Source organism: Cyanistes caeruleus, chromosome 5, assembly GCF_971803275.1.
Source record: "Cyanistes caeruleus chromosome 5, bCyaCae1.hap1.1, whole genome shotgun sequence".
In the NCBI taxonomy this organism is placed as follows: Eukaryota; Metazoa; Chordata; class Aves; order Passeriformes; family Paridae; genus Cyanistes; species Cyanistes caeruleus.
Window position 1 is genome coordinate 11,074,500 of NC_141705.1, and position 23,602 is coordinate 11,098,101.

General features: G+C 40.5%; 1 protein-coding gene and 1 long non-coding RNA gene across 14 annotated transcripts in view; one reads left to right on the forward strand and one right to left on the reverse strand.

Annotated features, from left to right (window-relative positions):
• ABLIM2 (actin binding LIM protein family member 2) overlaps positions 1-23,602 on the forward strand; it is a 130,054-nt gene that overhangs the window by 101,833 nt on the left and 4,619 nt on the right. For 8 of the 13 annotated variants that reach the window (XM_086891144.1, XM_086891147.1, XM_086891150.1 and 5 more), the window contains 7 exons: positions 1,174-1,227; positions 4,721-4,773; positions 5,370-5,502; positions 10,815-10,873; positions 12,858-12,912; positions 14,230-14,294; positions 14,466-14,546. In XM_086891144.1, coding sequence (XP_086747270.1) covers positions 1,174-1,227; positions 4,721-4,773; positions 5,370-5,502; positions 10,815-10,873; positions 12,858-12,912; positions 14,230-14,294; positions 14,466-14,546 — 500 coding nt within the window. The remainder of the gene's footprint in view (positions 1-1,173; positions 1,228-4,720; positions 4,774-5,369; positions 5,503-10,814; positions 10,874-12,857; positions 12,913-14,229; positions 14,295-14,465; positions 14,547-23,602) is intronic. The other 5 variants (XM_086891151.1, XM_086891153.1, XM_086891145.1 and 2 more) reach the window with 4 other exon arrangements.
• Positions 1,105-17,132, reverse strand: LOC111928220 (uncharacterized). The gene is made up of 3 exons (XR_015287460.1): positions 16,987-17,132; positions 11,646-11,717; positions 1,105-3,935 (listed from the first exon to the last, which is right to left on the reverse strand). It is a non-coding gene; the product is annotated as an uncharacterized LOC111928220 (long non-coding RNA).

A 23,602-nucleotide genomic window follows, 5' to 3' on the forward strand; every position in this document is an offset into this window, starting at 1 on the left:
CTGAGTGAATATCTGTTGTTAAACTTTATCTCAAAAATAAAAGAGAGCTGTGTGCTCATATTACCTATATGTTAAAAAAATTGCTTTACAGAAGGCAGAGAATGAAAAATGTTACCAAGAGTACAAAGTTACAGCAGTGCTGGGTTAGTGGCTGAAATAGATGATCTTAGAGGTCATTTTCAGCCCTAATGATTATAAGAGCCTATGATTTATGTGCCATAGCTGCATAGATGTATTGAATTTGTATGCAGGAGGAATGACTGAAGGGGTTTTTGTTGGGTTTTTTCTTTTTGTTTGTTTGTTTTTCTTATCAGTCTGTTATCTGAATTTAAGTAATATTAATATAAACTTGAAGCTGGAAGACTTCAGAACTGCAGGACGCTCATTTTGGCTATCTTTGTATATGTACTCTACTGTTTTCAAATTCAGTCAAGCACGTTAAACTTACATCCCATCCACACTGTTCAAGTTTTTGACTGCTGGACACATCTGCCTCCTCATTGTAATTGTTTGTTTATCTACATTTAGCTTCTGTGGTTAATGTTTCTGTAAACAGAGCACTTTTAGGAATTGTATCTTCTCAGGTCCAGAGTACTGAGTAAATCTGATGTCTGTACAATGGGAACCCTGGACTGTGGCTCTGAGGGCTTCCAGAAAACTCCTGGAAGGCCAGCTTAGCTATACAATTCAATGAAAAGACAAATTTTAGGATTTCCTAAAAGAATGGTTTGTATTTCCAGTATAATCATTCATACCTGAACATCTACACTGTGTAAATAATGGAGAAAATCCTTTTCCAAGTCTGACAATAATAGTTGTACTCCTGTGTTAATTTTAAGTAGTGGTAAGTGTGCCAGTTTCTTTTTTGCTGTCTATAAAGTAGGTATGTGCTGGTAGTGCAGATGAAACCCGTACATATCACCAAATGAATGCCACTCAAGTTGTTTTAGAGCATTTTGAGGGCCTCAGTGGGAATTATGATGCATAGGTAGCTATAAAGGTTTTCAGCACAGGATGGGTAAAGTTCCATTCTCTTTTAATAACCACTGAATGAATGCATGGTCTTTGCTGAAGTTTTTGCATTGTTATGGTTACTGAGAGGAGACAAGAGCAGCGCGGTCTGAACTGCTTGCTTACTCTTTCATTCTTTCCTTTCTCTTTCCTCTTCCTCAGACACTGGCGTAAAAGATAACATCTATAGGAAACCTCCTATCTACAAACAGCATGGTACAGTGCTTTTCTCTGTTGCAGTTTTATCTGTGTGTCTTTGCACAAAAATGTGTATTGACTCTCAAATTTGTTTGCTGTAGTCTGTGCGTTTCATTATGTCCCTATAACCTCAAATAGGAAAGGAGAAAAAGGTGTAACATGAAAATTAAATAGCATTTTGTATAACATGATGTCCAAGGATGTGGTGAGTTCTCCAAAACTAGGATACTGGTATTTTGATATATCATGGTGATTTAGAGCTGATCACAAGTGCCACATAAACTGCTGTGCTACACTGCTGTTCTCACCCTGTTTGCCCTCTCCTGCCCCTCTGTGCCTGCTCATCAATATAAATCATTAAATGCAACTTCTCAGGCTGAGCAAAAAAAAAAAAAGACAACAAAAAAGGTGAATATTGTAGTGGTGTTTGGAAAAAATCATGAACAAATGCAAAGTAACAATCATCTAGTGTAAATCAGCATAGTTTCACTCATTTACAGAAGCTAATGATAGGACTCTTAATATCCTGTATCCTAGCTGTGTAATTTAATTTAATAGATACTTTCGGTTTGCAAAGAGGATTCTAAGCAAAAGCTTTATATTTGCAGGCTGGGCATTTTGATATCAGTTTGCTGTCTGTCAAAGTCTGGATTATATCAGTTTGGTATTGCTGTATGGAGTTATCCTCTTAACCACTGAAGTGAGCAGAGAATTAAACTAGCGAGTCAGCAATCTCAATAGGTTAACAAGAATATATGTTTTAAACTTTCTTTTCTAGATTATAGATGTTCTGAAAGATTGTGTTGGAAATGCTTTTTTTTTTCTTACCAGAGAGCAAAGCATAATTTCCTTTAACCAAAAAAACCCAAAAACTATAAAATCCAGAAACAACAACTCAAACAAATCAATAAACTTTCCTTCCAATAAAAATAATATAAATTAAAATCAAATTTTAAAAGATTTATCTTTTGTTCTGGAAGGACTCCCAGCTAAAGCATGAACACATGAGTAGCTGATTATTCAGCTCCTCAAGCTGATGGGACACTGAACTAATCCGTGCTGAAAAGGAGCCAGAGAACATTCCTTTGTTGAAGAGACCAAGTTTGAACAAACAAGCACAAAAATGTTCTTTAAAACAAGAAGTGCAAGAAGCTCTTCCAAAACATTTGGCTTTAAAAGGTTTTAGTTACATCAGCACCCAACAGATTTGCTGAAGCTACAGCTTCGGTGTTTCTATTCTAAACAACCAACTTCAGAATGAAAAAAAGGTGGTGGAAAAATGGGACATGCAAGAAGAGATCAGGCTCAGAGCTGGGGTTGGAAAGTGAGGAGTGTAGGAGCCTGCATGGTTGTGTGTGTGTTTGTGTTTTAGAAATATTTGAACACCATTCAAAGTTACTAAAAAAGTTTTGAAAGCACATTGAGATTCATGGCAGAACTGAGTATCACTTGCAGTGGTGAAGTGCAGTATGCTCAGAATGCTCAGTACTGATGAAGTTCAGGGCACTTGCAATTTTCTGCCAGCAATGTGTTAAATGAAGCCTTCTCAGGAGCTTGGGAGGGGCTGGCCTTCATGGCCCTTACTGGTTTTAGTTGGAAACCCTCTGCATCTGTTTGAAGTCAGATGCTCTCAAGATCTTGTGGAACTTTTGAAATTTCTCAATAGAAACCTTGAATCAAGCATGTTTGTTTTTTGTTTTTCCTTTGAAAACATCAGTGTCTTGAAACAAAAATAAAATTTCCAAAAATGCATCACATCCTCTATATGGATTTCTGACTTAATGAGAACTAGATCCATACACATAACCTGGAATAACTTGTTGACTCGCAGTTTAGGGTGTGCTCCCAAAATATCTCTGAACCAGGTTTAGGTCCTTCTTGCAATGTAGGGACTTTATTCATCATCTGTCATGTTTGGATATTCCTTCCTATTTATTCCTCAGAGAAGCAGCTTGCCATCTTGGGAAAATACCCTTTGTCAGGATGCTGTAACTGTGAAAACCTTGTGTTTTTTCCTAATGCTGTTCATATTTTCTAACCTATATTTTTTTTTTTTCCTCACTAAATTGAAGTGGGGGGAAGCAGCCAAACTCCTCTACAGTTCCAGATTTTCACCTCTAAGCCTAAAGATATTTTCCTTATGGCAATTTGTCATTTTTTAACTACACCTCCTCAGCAAAACCAGTTAAGGTCTGGATGTGAGCCGTGTGATGGCACCAGAAATTGAATCAGAATAACACTGACATGCTTTTGGTGGTGGCCTTTTGCCTGTGTTATTTGATGCAGGGCAGATCCTCTGCAGACATGATGGCTGGAGAACTGGAGAGGGCAGAGTTTTTCCCAACTTGCTGGGAGTTTTGCAGCACTTGTAACAGTGCAATTTAATCTCCTCTCCATCTCTGTCTCTAAGAATCTCATCTGAGCCTTAACTTTTGTATTATCATACTCTTTCCTTTAATAATAAATCCATTTTCTGTCTGCATTGCATTGCACAGGGCCATTTTTCTCAGGCATTGCAGGGAACCACCTTGTTACATTAGTTTCTCGTGGGCTTAAAGTTATGCTATGTCCTTCCATTATTCCAGTTTTGCACCATTAAAACTCTCCCCAAACTACCCAGAGGGATACAAAGGCAAGTAGAGCTCACATTTTAAGAACTTATCTGAAATTGTGTGAAATTCGGCACAAAACGCTTTCTCTAAGATTTTGGTGTCTGGAACAATAGCCTGGGAAATAGAAGAGAAGGAAAAACACATTTATGGGTTGGGAACTATCTAATGAAAAGATTTTAGAATTTCTAAATTCTAAATGCAAGTTGAAAAGTTACAAGGAAATAACCCAATGGTAAAACATCAGCAACTGTTTTTGGGGAACACTCTTCAAGAGGAGAATATGGGTAGAAGAGGAAAATACAGTGATAACATTGGTTGGTCAAGAATTTTCAATTTTAGAGTCTGACATAATCTCTCTTGCAGATTTTATAATTTATATAGAATTTTATAAAGAGGCAGTGCCAAGCTTGTTCATCATTTTCTTTACCATGATTGTCTGCCCTCTTTAGGAACCCAAGAGATCCAGGTGTGCTGATTGCAGAACATCTGTGTGACTCCTTGCACTTTCATGGTCATTGTAACACAGAAGGGGGAAATGGCTTCCCTGTGAGTGGAGGCCAAAGAAATCTGTCCCTAAGTTATGATGTACAGTTCTTCTTCCCATCAGTCATTCCCCAAAAGTAGTTTATTCCTGAAAATGTGGGTTCAAAATCCAGCAGGAATAGATCCTCTGAATTTACTGTATATATGGAGGATGAGTATTACTGTAATAATTTCAAAATCATTTTAGTAATTCTGTAAAACCATAGCTCCACACATCAAATTTTCTGTCAAACTCTATTTTTTTAATTTATTTTCTCCCCCTCTTAAAAATATTTGGACCATAACTACAGTCAAAACAGAAGTCAAAAAATAAGATGCATTCTGTTCAAATTTTTAAAATTAATTTAATCTTACAGCAGCAAGAAGATCAGATGGGGAGGATGGAAGCTTGGATCAGGACAATAAGAAGGTAATGATCAGAAAGGACAAAAGGAAGTATTAATCATTCTTGAAGTAACTTGTTTCTAGAACACATTCACATATTCTTTTAAATAATTGAAATAATCATTTACTACTTTTAGGTCTTCCTGTAAAGACATGGAAAAGCTAACCCCAGAGGGTTTAGAATGTATGTTCTACAGTAAAGAGAAGGAGGGATATTGAGATTAAGAGCAATAAACTGATGGATTTTCACTTGGTCTCAATATCTACCTCGGTGATGAAGCTAATCCTGCAGATTTAGCGTGCATATTGGCCTAGAAGAAAAATGTCAAGAGCAGATTAATTATAAGAAAATGACAAAGGGCATCTTCTAAAGTGGGGTGGTGTGGGCAGCTTCATGAACGGAGAAAATGTCCTCAGCTCAGCTAAAAATTAAGAGTTTCTGGTAGCTGTGATGTCTTAAGTCATCAAAGAGTCAGTTTTTATAATTTGATAGAGGATGGTTGGAGCTGCAGCGAGCATAAACAGACAAGCAGATCACAAGGCATCTGAGACAGCTGAGGTGGGAGAACTGCCTTCAGGTGTTGCATCCTGTATCTGGTAACAGGCTTTTCCTCTCTGCAGCTGAAGACCAGTTGGCTGATTCTGAAGGGGGATACGGACACCAGAACCAACTCCCCGGATTCGGAGACGCGGTCGCTGTCCCTCACTGCCGGGAGCGACCGGGCGCAGGAGGGCACCACCGCCGGCTACTCCCGTGAGTGCTGGGAAGGTGGCCCTGCTGCAGCCCACCCACACTTCATCTCTGCCATCATTACCCCACTGCTCACTTGGCTCTGCCGTGGCTTGTGAGCGTTCAGTGCCTCCAGACTATGCTGATTAAACTATTTATAGTTTCATATTAGTGAAAGAAGCAGCATTGCCTGTGTAAATGAGCTGTTGTCTCTTGGGAGAGCAGAGATGCCTTACCACAAAAACCCACTCCTCATAAAAGTGCCCATTTATTGTATGGTACCTATTTTCAGTAGACAGGATAGCAGTATCAAGAAGATTTTTCATTTGTGCTAATTAGTCCTTGACACGAACAATGTATTTTGAATATTGATGAAGCCATTTCTTCTCTTATCATGATACAGATAAAGATTTTATTGTTCCAGAGATTAATTTAAGCATTTTTTATCTGTTATCACTCACAGTTATAAGGTCACAGAAATATTCCAGGTGGGAAAGGGAATAATTTTGTAACTGAATTACATATGGCCTGGAGACCATATGCCCATGCTATTTCTTATGACACATTTCAGCAAGTCAGAAGCATCAGTGTTGGGCCTGAATTTTACTTTTAAGTTACGTACATGACAAAAGATAAGTTTAATGAATTTGAAGAGATAACTGGGACATTCCTCTCCCTGCTTCCTCCACTTTATACCGTGCAGCAGTAGCAGGTCATCCAGGGTAAACAAGTTGGGGAAGCAGTTTTCCAAAAGAATGCACCCAATGCAAGGCATGTCTGGCAGCAGGGCTAGGATGTCAGTCTTGTGGGCATTTTGGTAATGTGATAGTTGGCTCCATCAACTTACATTAAGGAAATTATGGCTTAGCTATGCAAGGAAGAGGGAAAACATATGCTGTCAAAAGGCTGTAATAAGATAAAGAAGATAAAGAAGAAAACTTATTTTAGATCAGTCTCACTGGTCTAGCTGTAAGGCATTTGGTAACTTGATCCTCACAAGAAATCACAAACATGTGCACAAGGTGTATTGCAGGATTTCCTGTGCAGGGGAAAACAATCTCATCACCTCACACACCTAAATCCTTGCCCAGGAATGAATACCTAAACCTTTTATTGTCATACACACATGGGGTATGTCTGGAAGCTTTAGGGAGTAGATCTGCTGCTCTTTTACACATGTTTTGAGAGACCAGTTCTGCAGTGCAGATTTTAAGCAGGGAGACATATATAGCACGCCAAGAACTCTCATACAGGAACAACACATGGTGTTCATTTTTTCCCCTGAGAATTTTACTATACCTGTCACTCTGCTACACTAGCATTTCTTTATACTGTATGTAGTATATATATATATATACACACTATATTTATATTTTATACTTTATACTGTTTTAGAATGCTATACTAGCATTCTAATAAAATATATTTTATTATCTTGGCAATTTGAAACTATTGATACTAAAAAAAGCAATAGATAATTCACACTTCTGTGTCTGGGTCAATACCACATTTCTACTGATATAGGTTCTGTTGTTCATTTTTCATTGCTTTTTGTCAGCATTTCTCTGTCACTCATGAAAGTTGACCCCATTACCCAATTAGCAGCTACACAGAAATGACATTGAGGAAGTTTATCTTCCTGAAACTTACTTTTCCTTTATGCTTTTATTTCCTTTTTTGTTTTTAATAAAATTAATTTTATTATTTCCTATTTTTATGTTTTTGTTCACTTACCTGACTGTTTTAGTACCTGTGTACATCCTAAGTAATTCCTTCTCTATTCAGTGTTTCCCTATTTAGTTCTGAATATTTATAGTCTGTCATATGGCCCACATTGGCCACAGAAAAGTAGCATCTTTGCCTCTTGCACTTATGCTTGGGAACTCTGGCTTTCAGCCCCATCCCTGTGACATAGTCAGTGGCTATCAGAGAAAATAACCTTGTTAGGTATAGGTTTGGTGCCAAGTGGTAACATGCAGTGTGGAGGGAGTTAGCAGGCTGTGAATTGGTAGTGATGTTTCCAGATATACTGAGCAAAAAGGCCTGCATTTTTCTGTCCAGTCTCTGAGCAAACCAGGGAAGGGTTGTTTTGCTCTGGAAGACATCTTACCACATTACATTGCTTAAATGCCCAGAAGAACACAACTAACAGCACAGCACATCAGTGTGAGACCTGTGCAATCGACAGGCAAGAGTGGAGCTTGTATCTCCTTAGCTGTGAAAATGCGTCTTGCTTCTGTGTATGTAGGTGTGTAATAGTTCATTATTTACCATAATTCGTGATTTTAAGTGTTGTGTATTTAGGAAAGCAGACATCTAGGAAGGCACGTAACCCTTGCAGTTCACCTGTCCGTGATGTGCTGAGAGGCAACTTCAGACTGGAGACAATGTCTCCATCGTACTGGACAAAGCAGGAGCCACACCCCTGCAGAGGGGAGCTGGTGTTCAGATAGTGTCTAATTACGGGGAATTTGCTGGTATCAGCCGGTCTCGGTGCTGTTTTGGGCCGTTCGGGCGCAGTTCCGCGCTCAGCTCACCACACGGTGTCGCCGGAGCCCGGCAGCTCCTGCCCGGGGCTGCTGCAGCCGTGTCTTTACCCTGGAGCATCCTCCTGCCCAGGGCTGCTGCAGCCGTGTCTTTACCCTGGAGCATCCATCCTGCCCGGGGCTGCTGCAGCCCTGTCCTTACCCTGGAGCATCCATCCTGCCCGGGGCTGCTGCAGCCGTGTCTTTACCCTGGAGCATCCTCCTGCCCGGGGCTGCTGCAGCCGTGTCTTTACCCTGGAGCATCCTCCTGCCCGGGGCTGCTGCAGCCCTGTCTTTACCCTGGAGCATCCTCCTGCCCGGGGCTGCTGCAGCCGTGTCCTTACCCTGGAGCATCCTACTGCCCGGGGCTGCTGCAGCCGTGTCTTTACCCTGGAGCATCCATCCTGCCCAGGGCTGCTGCAGCCCTGTCTTTACCCTGGAGCATCCATCCTGCCCAGGGCTGCTGCAGCCGTGTCTTTACCCTGGAGCATCCATCCTGCCCGGGGCTGCTGCAGCCCTGTCTTTACCCTGGAGCATCCTCCTGCCCGGGGCTGCTGCAGCCCTGTCTTTACCCTGGAGCATCCATACTGCCCGGGGCTGCTGCAGCCGTGTCTTTACCCTGGAGCATCCATCCTGCCCGGGGCTGCTGCAGCCCTGTCTTTACCCTGGAGCATCCATCCTGCCCGGGGCTGCTGCAGCCCTGTCTTTACCCTGGAGCATCCATCCTGCCCAGGGCTGCTGCAGCCGTGTCCTTACCCTGGAGCATCCTCCTGCCCGGGGCTGCTGCAGCCCTGTCTTTACCCTGGAGCATCCTCCTGCCCGGGGCTGCTGCAGCCCTGTCTTTACCCTGGAGCATCCTCCTGCCCAGGGCTGCTGCAGCCGTGTCTTTACCCTGGAGCATCCTCCTGCCCAGGGCTGCTGCAGCCGTGTCTTTACCCTGGAGCATCCATCCTGCCCAGGGCTGCTGCAGCCGTGTCTTTACCCTGGAGCATCCATCCTGCCCGGGGCTGCTGCAGCCGTGTCCTTACCCTGGAGCATCCATCCTGCCCGGGGCTGCTGCAGCCGTGTCCTTACCCTGGAGCATCCATCCTGCCCGGGGCTGCTGCAGCCCTGTCTTTACCCTGGAGCATCCATCCTGCTGCAGCTGTGTGTTTACCCTGGGGCATTGCTCCTTTGTCACTGAGTATTATTTAGTGACAGAACAAAAGACACTTGCCCACCTTCTCTGTAAACAAAAGGCCAAGAGATTGATCTCCACACTCATGTCCAACATAGCAGCTTTTCCAGGCAGGAGCAGAGATGACAGCTTTGTTGCAGATCCAGGCTTTCTGTCGCACAGGTATTTTACTCTTGGCTGTCTGGTGGCACTACCATTCACACAACAGGCAATTATAGGTTTTTTGTTTCATTATTTTTTCCTGTCTTAAATACAAAAACTGTAGTTGCCCTTCTTTAATGGTAGGAGGTATCTGGCTTGCAATCCGATATGAGCTTATTGCTCCCTGTTTAAGTACATTGTGTGCTTTGAATTGTTTCAGTACATTAAGTGCTTTGAATTTTTTGTCCATAGTGACAGTGATTCACTGGCCTACCCTTATTCCATTAGCTTTTCATGCTTGCTCAGTACTCCACTTTCTGTTCCATGGATGAAATACTCCTTCAGTGCTCAAGCCTTACCTGGGTTTTCTTTCACCTTTGCTGAGTGCTGAGTACTGACACAGTGCAACTCCCAGTGATCCCATTTCTTTTTTCCTTGTTCTCTTTTTATTTGGATAGCTGGAGAAACTTTTGCTATTTGTTTTAATATCATTTTCAATGTTTAACTCAGCTTGACTTCTGGCAGTTTTCAGTTTATCTCAGCACATTTTGAGCTCTCTGCTGATCCATCTTTTGTTTTTTCTTTCTGTATGCTTATTCCTAATAATCTCCTTAGGGTATTTATTAATCCAGTGGGGTCTGGATTCCCTTCCTGCATTCCTCTTTGGACACAGACTGCTAACAATTTTGACAGAAAGAAGTATTGTACATTCAGTTCTTTGAGCTGACTTCTGTGATACTTTGTGTCAGTTTTACATAATTTCCTATACTGGAATCAGGAATGTTTATTACACATGTGTTTGTTCTTCTACTGTTTAACTTTTATACTTTCTTATTAGAGTCTTAATACTAAAATTAAGGCATTTCAGTTGTCTTGTAATGGCCACACACAGTTTCATCACTGTGTTACATCATTTATTCATGGCAACACCACTTGGCCAATTTTATTCCACCTTAAAACTTTCTTTCGCTTGGGTGTGTATACTCTGGCTGATTTACTTTATCCCCTGCTGCATCTTCATTTTTGCTTTTTTCCAAGAGAAGTTTTACAGAAAGAAAAACAAGAAAGTTTTATTTTTTAAGTGGTAGTGTATCAACCCGTCTTTTTTAAGAAACAAAACCATAACCCAGAACTCATATAGCACGTTCAGAAGTGATAATCTAAAACCCTTTAATCCCAATTTCAAATCATCCCAGTTTCAAATTGGAAGGCAGAGATTTTACAATCAATCAAATCACATAGATGCACGAGGCTTTCAAAATGTAAGCCCCACAGCTCCCTCCACTTTGTGCCCCTGGCATGCTGCTGTTACACACGTTTATGTGCATGAAATATGGAGAAAAGATGAGCATAGATCAGTTGTATTTCATCTCATTGATAGAATATTTGCATTGATCTTGTAATTTCTGTTTCTGGATGTTTTCTTGGATTCCCTGTTTTTGTAGACTGTAAAAGATTTGCAAAAATATAGCTATATATTATGTCTTTTACAGGATTTCCATATTCTAAGTCTGCTTCTCTACCTGGCTATGGAAAGAATGGCTTACATCAGGTAGGTACACACTTAAATATTTTCTCCAGGAAATAAGGTCTTGTAAATATACAACTCATTAACTAGTTAAAAATCTGCACAGTAATAACACTTCAAAGGTGTTTCGGCTTCCATCCCTGTCTGGCAGATTCATTCCCTATGTGGGTTACAGTTTGTCTCTCTGCAAGAGTAAGACTGACTTTGGCTTCTCCTTTTAATTGTGTGCATTGTGAGCATTGGGAATCTTGATTCTCCTCCCAGAACAAACAAAAATCTAAAATGTACATACAGACTGCACATATTAATCATAGCATAGCTTGAATTAATGATAGAGACAGTTAGGCCTATAATTAGACAAGTAATGGTCTTAAAGCAAAGGTGGAACAGCCCACATCCATTGCATTCCTTGAACCCTCTGCTCTGTTCTTCCTAGTATGAATGTGTGTCAGTGTGTGGTGTGTGTATTCACACACAGCCATTGTGCTTTTAAGGCAGGGAGGGATCAGTGAAGATTGAATGACAAGCAGCAATCTAGAAAGAAAATTGTCTAACAAAATTATTACCAGAACAGACTAGGAATTCTTTTTTTAATCCTTTTTTTTGCAACTTTTATTAGTCTTTAATAAAAAGGAAGCTTTGGTAGTGTGGCTTCTCTGTCTCTGAAATCTAGCATTATGGATTCTCAGTTCCTAATAGTATCCATACTATACCTGATAGTATGGATACTATTAGGTGAAAAAACACCGTGGTTTATAGTAATGAGTTGTCAATATATAGATGCATGTGCACCTACCTTTTGGTGTCCAAATTGCATGGAGAGGACCTCGTTCAAATGCCTTTCTGTCTCCAGAGGAAGATGTGAAACCTGCAAAAGCACATGAGGAAGATTAAACTTACCCAGTGACAAGAGTCAAACTGAGAGTCATTTGGAAGGAGCTACAAGAAGGAAATTATCAGAGAGTAGCTAAATGGATTTTTCAGTAGCTGCTGAAATGTCCATCCCTTTGAGTTAATATTACAAGACTAATTATGCCTGTGTTGCTTCAATACCTGGTTTCTTGAATTCTTCTCTGAAGTAAGGAATGACACTGAAATTTTAGTGAATAATATTTAGGAATTTAAGAGGGTCCATAGAAAACTAATCCCACCTATGAGTCAAGAGAGGTTTTTCTCTCTTTTCACAATATGTGTTGCCAGTAACCTGAAACAAGCAAGACACTGATCTGTTCCCAGCCACTGCGCTGGTGAGGCCCCAAAACCATCCCAAGACTTCCCAGAGATGAGGCCAAAGCACTCAGGATGCCTTGCAATGTGATGGGAAAGCAGCAGATGGCAGCATCTGTCCCATATAAAGAATCCCAAACCTGTTTAAGTGTTGAAAAGGTTGCTCATGGTCAAATCCTTGAGGACAGAATTCCTCTCAGAATGGATGTCCTCTCTTTGGACTGTAGGTTGGTACCAGCTTTTGTGGTTTATTTTTAATCAGCCATCCTAGTGCTGCATAAATAAAACCCCAAAAGCAAACAAGGAGCCTTGCAGGTTATTGTGAGCATAGCTGTGCACACCGTTGATACCCTTGCAGGCAAAAATGAGACTTGGGGGGGAAAAAAAAATCATATAATAGTGCTTTTCTGATTTCCTGTACTGTTTATCATCATAGTGTTTGTCAGCAAAGATGACAGTGGTTCAAACACAGCACATATATGGCACATGGAGAGTTCTCCCTGTTCAGAGGCATCAGCAGTGTGAAGCAGAAGGAGAAAAGTTGCAGTGCAGCAGAAGTGATTTGTGATGATGGCAGTAACACATCAGCCTCACAGAATAGTGACAGTTCCAGTGTTAGCTTGCTTACTTGAGCAGTTAGGTCAAATTAGAATGAGACTTACTTCTCTTTCTCTCACGCAAGGATCTGTATTCTGGTTCTATGTCTTTTTTCTCTCAACAATGTTCAGAGTGGGGGTTTTGTGTATTTTGCTGCTACATTGCTTCTTTCTTTCTCTGTCAGCCTGAAACTATGGGCCAATATGAAACGGACCAGGAGGCAAGCTGGGGGATGAAAGGTACTTTTTTTTTTTTTTTGCAATACCATTTCTACTCCCTTAATTTTAATTAACATACTACTATAAAGGTTACTATTCTGAGCTCTTCCTGTAGTTCACATAATAACGACTAGCTAGAGACATAGCTCAGTATCGTTAATATCACAGACTCTTCTTTTTACTTAGCCCAACTTTAACCTTAACCTGAGCCTGACAGAGGTCTTGCATCATAGGGTGGTGCAACCAGGCTGAGTCAATAGCAGGATCCTCCATGTGTGGCAACAGCCTTGTGGTGTTGGTCTCATATCAAAGACAGAAGGAAATTTAAGATAATCATTCCTTCAAGTCTAGTTGGAAAAGGTCCATTGTGCTTCTTGGTTGTGCTACAGTGTGGTTAAAATATACAGAGTTCAAAAAGCAGAATTCATTTGCAGTATTTTCTTTCATTGCAGTTTTAAGTGGGCTGTTCCCATATGGAACTTGGGTTGGAATTTTCAAAAGAGCTGAAAAATTTTATTTCCAAGACACTTTAACTCATTTTAAAAATCTTACTCTAATGCTTCACTTCATGACTCTGTGTTGATAAAAATCTTTGTCTCTGTTTAAATAGGTTAAAGTACAGATTTTGAAAAGTAGATTCAATCTCTGGTTTAATTTCAGACCATAAAGAAGTCTGTGAAAACATTTTGGCTATCCCGATCACGTTTAATCACCATTGTGAATAGATAATTGTGGTAGTCATATCATATGTAGTCATACACTGACCTAACTAGAATTCCCTTGTGCTAGTGTAGATTCAGGAGTCATTATTACCACATCCACAAATCATATTTTCTTCCCTATTGTTATTCCCACTGCAGTCAGCCCAAGTGCAGGGTGGTGGCATCTTGTAATATCGTATTATCTCAGTGGTTTTCATATATGTTTCCAAACTGACATGCCTTTAATAATCCGTATATTTTAACTATTTTCAGTAAAGAACAATAAAGGCAGGAGTTTTGGATGACAGACTGACTTAACTCTGCACATAAGGCTCCTGTATAAAGAGATGCCCAATTTTGCCAGCCACACTCACCGTGTAACCCAATGGCATCGGGAGATGGATTTTCTGTAATAAGCCTTTGATTTCCCGGACGATTGCTTTGGTAATAGACAGTGTTACAGGCATTCAGGGCATGGGGGTCAGATTCTTACTATGCATGCAGTTATCCAACAGCTACTGAGAAGAGAGAAGTGTAGTAGCATAGCACATTTGTGATGTACCTAAATGTTCATTGTGGTGACACCAAAAGACAGCTATAAATTCTAAACTGTGAACCTGTTCTCGTTCTTTTGCAGAATACAAGGTAAGAAGGGCTTTCCCAACACTGGAAGAACAATCAGATTCAGCACTTCCTAGCAAGGTTACATGGGTTCCTTTCTTTTATTTTATTTTGTTAATTTTTGTCCCAGTGAAATATTTGTCAAATCAGGATGCAAGTATGTACCATTTTTTAGTAAGTTCCCCATACCGCCATTTCCATGCCTCAGAACTGGATTCAGCTGGAGGTCATGTGCTCTTGTCTTTTTAACAGATTTATCCTTATGAAACACTTATTGTAACAAACCGAGTTCGTGTGAAATTGCCTAAGGATGTGGACAGGACCAGGCTGGAGGTAGGAATGATATTTGCTCGACAGTTTTGCAAGCATTTTCTCCTGTTTGCTTACTATCCTTGAATATCCTTGTGTCTCAGTAATAGCAACAAAGAAGAGAGAAGAGAGGAATAACATTAAGTATTATATTTTTTTTTCGAAAAAGTCAGTATGTAGGCAATTTAACTAAAAAATTGCCAAAAACCTGGCAAATGTCTGACCAAGTGGTGTTTTACAAAAATACTGATGAAACTCGTCAGTTTTGGATGAGTTTACAGGGTATTGGAAGTTCATGTGGGGAGTGGGAAAATGTAGAGTTTGTTTCGGTTTGAATTCATATAAAAAACATGCTCATAGAATAAACAAAATCTCACAAAAAGGCTCCATTTATCCTGAAAATACATAAACCTGTGTTTGGTCTGTTGCCTTATTCAGCCTCTCCTTTGGCTGTGTGATCTGTGGTCACTCTACTACAGCTTTTCTGTAATATCCACATCTCACTTAAGACAGAGAAATGCAGATATAATTTATCATATCAGAAAGCTGAGTTTCAAGAGATCAAATCCTGAAGCTGATGTTCAAGCAAAATTCCCAAGCTCAATTTTTTTGACTGTTCAATGACAGGACTGAATAAAGATTCACCTTAACTAATCTATCTTTCTGTGAACTACTATTAATAAGAAGAGATAGCTCCAAAAAAAATCTGTGGTAACAATTTTTGACTTTTAGGGGAGATTTATATTTTAATAAATTTACTGTATTTTGAACTTGATTATATGACAAGAAAAGAAGAAAGAAAAATTACTTTTAAAACAAGAAAAAAAGAAAAACTTTGAAGGAGCAGAAAGTTCCTCATTAAAGACTAGTTTTCGAAAACAATTAATTTACCAAATGTGTATACATGTAGGATGTTTTGAAATTGGTGTTACGCTCTTGAATAATTGAATGTTCTTGTCATTTGATTTCCCAACAAGTAGTGTTGATTTGATTGTAAGGAAAAGAGAGCCTCAATTACGTGCTGTTTAAAGCATGCATTACAGCAAGGCATGATAACAATACTAAAAAGGATGATGAGTCTGGAAAAAGGAGCAGGGAGTTGGAGGGATGCTCCTCTGGACATATCCTGTGAAGGATTCTTCATGTGTGTGTTAAAGAATGGGGTTTTTGTTTAAACACAGCAGACTGGTCTGAACAGCAAGTGCAGCTCTAAATTGCTTTTTCAAGACAAGATATAGTTTGGCTTGGATGGATCATGGCTGCCCTGGCTGCTGTTATCTGTGACTCGTGCCCCGTGCTCGGCTGGGATGGCTGTTTGTTTAACTTTGGAGCTGTTCAGTCTGCCTCACACCAGGTGCAGCACAGGGCCTGTTGGCTCAAGGAGCCCAACCACTTCAAAGATCTCACAGAGGTTTGCAAAAAAGAACAATAAACAAGATCTGCTTCAAACCTGCACCAGAAAAGCAGTGAGGGGACCAGGCCAATCCTGCTGATTGCTGCACTATGCTAAACACATGTGTCTGCAGGAAGGAGTCCTTTGTAGACTGTCTTGCATTTAATAGGGATTGGTAGTTTTTTAAACAAATTAGCAGAGTTTTAATAGCACTGTAACTACTGTAGGAACAGAGGCAGTTGTTCATCTACACATTCAAACCATATGCAGAGTTGAGTGAGAGGCACAAACCATTGCCTTCCCTGTCAGCCTTTTCCCCTTTTTCCTGACCCTTTCTTCTGTATTAAGGAATTGCTGGAAATAAGTAGCTTTACACAGAAAAGCAGCTTATCGTTATTTCCCTTTTGTGGCAGAATTAGAAGATAGTAAATTATTGACTTGTACACTCAGCAGATTTCAGGCTTGGGCAGGACCCAGGACTCAGGGAGCCCAGGAATAATATGGTTTTATAGGTTTGCACAGAAGCATACTGGGCTTAGAAATGTGGATACAGGCAACTGTCTGTCAGTGGAGAGCCCACTTAACATATCAGCACATTGGTATCAGCACTGGGAGCACTGAAAGCATGTACTAAGGTAATATTTCACTCTTTCTTGAGGTCCATTTCACACTTTCTAGAAGGTGTGATTCAATGCTTGGGATCTCTAAGAGGCAAGTGCTCTTTCCTATCTGAATTGGTTTCCAGCTGATGTTCTGTTTCCATCTTGCACATCCAGTGTCACTTATGAGAGGGCTGGGTTTTGCCTACAGAAATGGTAGCAGTGCTAAGTCCATGTATTGTCCATACTGTAGAGTGATACAGCTAGGAAAATCTTGTCAGAAAAAGATCCATATTCTAATACACCAGTTTTTTTCTGATTATTTGTGTGGGCTGAAGCATCACCTTGCTGCTGTGAATCAGAGCAAGCTCCTGGGTGTGATGGCTGTGGCCTGGGTACAGGAGCTGTCAGTGAAAGGAGACCTAGAGCTTCTGTGCTTCATATCAGCTGTCAAACCTGAAAAGAGTCTTACTGGGTCTGGTATCAACAGGGTCTCTCTCTCTCACATGTGATGCTTCTGATTTCCTGGTCCACTTAGGAGTAGTAAGGTTGACTAAATTTCCATGGAGTAGATTTGTTTAACAGCTGTCTCACAATTTGACTTGAAGCAGCCTCCTCTTTGTGAAACAGTTTGTTGTGAACTTTGAATGATCCATCATAGATGTCATGGAAGGGGCACTGTTGTTTGTCTATGAGTCATTCTTCCAAGGCAAGTCTCCTATATTGAGTGTTCCTATCATGAAAAGTGAACTCAAGTCAATGGTATTAGCTCCTGGGATCAAATTAAGGGAGGCTACAATGAAACCTTGGCTAATGTTCAAGGACCATAGGAGGGTGGGGGTTTAATGGGTGGTAGTGTTTTCCTAACTTCACTCCCATTGTGAGTATTTTCTAGATTACAACTACACTCTTGTGCAAAAAATTTATTTAAGGATTATAAAAAATATTTTCCTGCAAAAAATGCGTATTTTTCTAAGCCCAAGAGATATCTAGAGATTAGGAAGGCTCAACTGGTAATAAGTGTATTCAAATAATAGTCATTCTTTCCTCAAAAGTACATGTAACTAAGCGTAGAAACACTCAGCATGTTTTTGTTTGCATGTCTTAACGCAGCAGTGAGACAGAAGTAGCCAATTCCTTGATTCCTTGTGCTCATCCAAGGAGATGTTTATGCCAGCAGTGAACTAATACATGCAGCACCAAGAAGCGGTTATAATGAACAGCCTGCTGATTTTTAAATACATTACTGGCACTTTGGTTTTTGAATAAAAAGCCTGGAGCTCACTTCTGTATAAGCTGATCAGAAATGCAAGGAATTTGCAGTAGATAAGGATTTGGCCAAGGAATTTTTTTAGGAGTTTCTCTCTTCCACAGTGCTGTTTATTGTAATGTTAGATGAGCAGAGCAGCATTCCCATGAACTATTCTAACAGGAAATGGTGAAGGAGAAGTTAATTCACATAACACTACAGAATAGCAGAGCAGTAACACAGGGGTGGGCTGTACAGCCTGGGTGGAGAAGAGGAATTGCACCCTCACCTTGTCTGCAGATGACATGAATCCGAGGGGGCTGCAGCAGGTGCTGAGGTGAGCAGAGCCTCTGTTCAGAGGGACCTGGCCAGGCTGCAGGAATGAATGGTTGACAGACACTTCATGAAATTCAGTGAAGATAAATCCACATTCTTGCACTTGTGACCAAGTAACACTATCCATCCGAACAAAATGGGGAGCACAGCTCTGAGGAAAAGTGCCTGAATTTTCTAGGGATATTCTATCCCTAGAATACCCCTAGGGCAGAACCCACCCAGAAGGTGGCACTGGAAACCCTAGAGGCAACAGTCACAAGTTGCAGGGAAGGAAATGACAATTGGATATGAAGGGAATGGTCCTCACTGGGACTGACAATTGGATATGAAGGGAATGGAAAAGTAGTGCAGTGAACAGGTTGCCCAAGTGGCTGTGGAGGCTCTGCCCTTGAAGGCATGCAAAACACAGCTGGACAAGGCCTTGAGGAACATGGTCTGTTTTGTCTTTTCAGGCTTCATGGCCTTTAAAGTTGCCCCTGCTTTGAAGACCTCTGTAAATCTCTAATTTGCTTAGATTGGTATATTCTCTGAAGATACAGTATAGTTACAAAATGTGATTATTTGGTGAGTTTGCTGCAATAGCATTTAAAAAATATAGACAATTTGGTATGTCTTGAAACTTGTTTTTTGTAATGCAACAGTTAAAATATAAGTGTTCTGGACCAAACTTGCCAAACTTCCCCATTTTGGACAACTTAAGTCCTGAGTTTTCAGGACTAAGACATCACCTTTGGCTGGTACACATTGGCACATTCCTTACCTGCTGCTTCGCAAAGGAAGTTGGGCTTTCAAATATTTTGAAACCTCTTTTAAGTAGTTGAATACCTTTATCATTTGAGCCAGGGGCTCCTAAAAGCATGAACTTGATACTTTTATCTTAGATTGGATATTGTTTGCCTGTTCTTCAGTCACAACAGTGTGGTTCAGTATTTGCACATTCAAATTGATAGTTTGTGCCCAACTGCATAGATTTATATTTTTTTTATTTCTGCAGTTGCTTTTATCACAGAGTATAAGATTTCTCTTGTGGTCACAGGCTGGTAGTTTTGAAAGCCAATGAAGTTAGAATCTCCCACTTGGAAACCATGTTTTAGTGTTTTCATTTGATTTCCTTATCTTAATGTGTCTCAGTTTTTTTAGCTGTTTCTTTTGAACGTCAAGGCTTAAAAGCATTATGCATTCATGCCTATCAAATGTAGTCGAAAGTAAATTGTTCCACTTTTTGTTTGAGCCTGTTAATTCTTTTTTTTAACTCAGACAATTGCTAAGGAAAAAGTACTCTGGAATGCCAAGTAGCAAACTTTCATTTGCCACCTAGTTCTCTTGTAAACAGAAATGAGAGATTTAAACATGGGTGCGGTCTTATTTGAACAGAGCACTCACTTTAAGTCAAACATGCTTTTCGTCCTGGAACTGCCTGTCTGGAATTGCTTTAGGGATAACATTTTTTCCACTGGTTTTCATTCAACAATCACCCTGGGTTCCAGCCATTTGGGCTCCAAACATTTTAGGACTTGTTTCCAGTAACTGAGCCTGAATTTTTAAGAGCCCAAGCTCCTGGATGTCATTCATACAAGTAGCGTTGTGTGTTCTACCTCCTCTGCAGCTCAGATGGGGAAAAGCAGAGCAAAACTGGAATGCTGTGTGTGTTACAGTTTGTAGTTTGGGCCTGGGTTTGAATTATGGGCTCACTTCACAATAAAGCTCGTAACCTGGGGTGAAAAAGTGTGGGTCACTGACTTCAGTAGAACTACTTCACCCTGTTTAAGTTGAAAAATACATGTGTGGTGTTCCTCATTCTAGGCATGTGCTTGTGTTGTGATCAGTGATGCATGTTTATATCAGATTTCAAAGCCTTTCACAAAAGGAGCCATTATAAAATGAAAATACGCATTAGAACTGATGTGATATGATGTGAAAAGTAATTTCTGTACGAGTGGAAACACTGTAGGAGTGAACAGAGATTAGATGTGGAACATTTACATTATAGGTGTACTAAAGTCTAAGAAAGGTAACTGAAAAATCTGCTTTAAGAATAAGGTATTTTGTGCCTAAAACAAATGAAATCTTTGAAATTCATTATCTTCTTTATATTTGCATAATTTATTATGGATTCCAAGTTTCATTTTTATTTATAAATTATTTTCTTCATTATACAGAATTCTTTATCAGCTGTCACTGGAGGCAATGACTTATGTTGATGATGAATGATGAAAAAGCTCATTTGAGTGACAGGATGGTGGCATAGATTGTCATCAGAGATGTTCTGTGTGTATGCTATTTAGATAATATATTCATATACCTGAGAGAAATACATCGTCCCAGCTTTTTCTAACTTTATGCATGACTCAGCTGGGAAAAATACTGACTATAGAATGCTTCTACAGAAGGTTTTCTGTGTGCCTTGTGGTATTTCCCAGGAGGTTAGGTTGGAAGTACCCTGCAGTGGTAGTGCTGAGTGGAATGCAGCTTCTCTGTGAGGCTCCTTGGTACCCCAAAAAACTGAACGAGGCACAGGCACAGATGCAGCAGCCTTGGAGAGGTGCTTGGGGTGATATGGGCACGAGGAAGGGTCTCAGACTCCTTTGCTCACTGCTTCTATTACACTGCTTTCCTTGGGAGCCTTTCTGGGGACCCACACTGCTGTGTGGAGGGGGATCTAGGGCTCCTGCAAAGCTTGGCTGCACAAGGGCTCTAATTATTCCTGTTGCCACTAATTGCCCTTATCTGGGGTAACTGCAGGTGCCTGCTGCCTTATCCACTGATCAGCAGAGCTGCCCTAGTGATCTTTTGATACCTTTTAAAGTTCATTAGGGTGGCAATTCATGCCATTTATTAACTTTCCCTCCCCGATCACATAATTACTTAATAGTTTAAAATATTTATTGAGGATGAAGCTTAATTAGGCCGTAGATGAGCATAACATTCAATACTCCCTCGGGAATGTGGCACATGGCTAATTACAGCTTTGTAATTAGCCATGCAGAAGGCTTAGAAGAAACCTCTGAAAAGCCTGCTGAGCCCCAGCAGTGCAACAGAAAGAGGGGTGAAGAGTGCAAACCTTGTGAAAGCAAAATGAGGATTCAAAAGTTAATAGAAAAAAATTTCCAGCAAATTTTGATTGGCCATCAGAGAATTTTGTTTGGGCTAACCTTGAGAGGCATGAGAGAAGGGAGTGGAAGGGCAGTTCAGAAGAGAAAAACTGGAGAGGGGAAGAAGCTATGATTTTCTACATGTTGAGATACTTCTACAATCCTGAATCTTACTATAGGAAAAGACAGTAATCTCAACAGCCAACCTTGTGCACCAACTTGAAGAGCTAAGGCTTGGTTATTTACATGAATGCTTACCTGTGAATAAACCTTTCTCAATAAATCCCTGTTTATTTTGAGTATTTCTCATACTGAAATCTCTGGAGAAGATCATGTAGCTTTTATTTCTGGATTTGATGAATCAGAACTTGGAAGTGTTGCAAGGACTTTGAATAAAAATGAATTGACCTAGACAGCTAATTAAAATTACACTCTATAAAACAGAGTGCACAGTAGTGCCTCAGAGAGACTGGCTGAAAGAGTCACTACAGATCCAAGCAAAGGCAGCAATGGCTCAGCTGCCATTTCCCATGACTTTAGAAAAACAAAGAAGCAAGAGAGACAAACCTGAGGTTTTAAATTCCTCTAGGAACTAGGACCTTGATTTTTCTAGTCTTGAACTCATCACCTCATCACACTCATGCCATCCACTGAGTTCTTTCATTGCTTCAATATTGACTCATGAGGAAACAGGATATCCTCTGAGCTTCCTACCTCAGCAGGTTTTAACATGAGGACTCCCATCCAGTTACTGACAAAGAACAGAGATGCTTGTGAAGCACACCCTGGTCACCATGTCCTGCAGGATGGCTGCAGGTGAACTGCAATTTTATCTTCCTGTGACTTATTCATACTAATGCCATGTTCCTGAGTGCTGGTTTTGGCTGGGGTCATTTTCTTCACAGTGGAATGTGTGGGGCTGTGTTTTGGATTTGTCCTGAGCACAGGGTTGATAACAGGGAGATGTTTTTGTTGTTGCTGGGCAGAACTTAGGCAAATCCAAGGCTTTTTCTGCTTTTCCCCACCCCAGTCTGGCAGAGAAGTTGGAGGTGAATGGGAGACTAGGAGGAGACACAGCCAGGACAGGTGACCCAAACTGACCAAAGGGATATTCCAAACCATGTGACATCATGATCAGTATATAAAGTGAGGGATAGAAGGAAGGGGGAACGTTTGGAGTTTTTCTCTTCCTAAGTAACTGCTGTGCATGATGGGTCCTGCTGTACTGGAGATGGCTGAGCACCTGCCTGCCCATGGGAAACAATGAATTAATTCCTTGTTTTGTTTTGCTTGTGTGTGGGGCTTTTTCTTTCCCTATTAAACTGTCTTTATCTCAATACTTGAGTTTTCCAGCTTTCACCCTTCCAATTCTTTCCCTGATCCCACTGGTGGGGGAGTGAGTGAATGGCTGTGTGGGTTGCCAGTGGGGGTGAAACCATGACACTATGTATTAGTTTTGAGCATCTCCAAATTTCCTTAACTAAATTATTCTTGGGGAAAAGAAATATCATTGAATTAAATAAAGATTATTACTCTATTTAGAATTATTACTGGCTTTTTAGCAAACCACAGAAATAGAGACAAGCCCCATCAATTTATAGCAAACAGCACCACTTCTTTCTGAGATAACACTGTGGAGCAAGTATTTGAATGTGCAATTAATTAGTTTTGTTCTGAGAGAGTAAAAAATGAGGTCATGTCTGTGCTGCTCATTTTCATGTTCATATTTCACAGAGGATGAGGATTTTCTGTTCTAGTGGTTGCAATGCAGTGCAGAGGTTTAGCTCAGCCCTTGCTTAGTTCTGTATGTCCTAGTAAAAGGCTCAGATTAATACAATCTTTTCAAAACAACATGATGCCATCATCCTTTCTATTGTAGCAGTATCACACTTAACTATATCACAAATGCTGATATGCTGATGCTGTGAGGTCCAGTACAGCAGTCATTGTAGTGAAGAATAATCTTTAAACTGCTTCTCTTATCTTTTAGCAAGGTTTTTCAGGTAGCATCGTGTTAAAATCATTCTGTAGCTTCCAAAATGACCTCACTTACGTACAGTGAGTTCAGAGTGTGGGCAGAACAGGACCTTGGGAGGTCCACTCTACTCTCCTCAGTGTCTGCAATGTGCCCAGCCTTGCTGTTGATACTGAGCAGAGAAGGAGATTGAGTTAAGCTGCCTTAATATGGCCAAACTGTCACAAAGGGAATTAGGAATCACTTACTAGCACACTGTAAAACACCCAGACTTCCTATGTAAACAAGGCCAACTCTAGTAAAAAAAAAGGAATGACTGTTGCTTTTACTAGTAAGTTTGGCCATTCCTTCCTTTAATGGCCCAGTGATGCACTATTAACATAACTGGATATTTTAAGCTGACCCATTATTGAAAAAAGAAAAAGGAATTCATGTT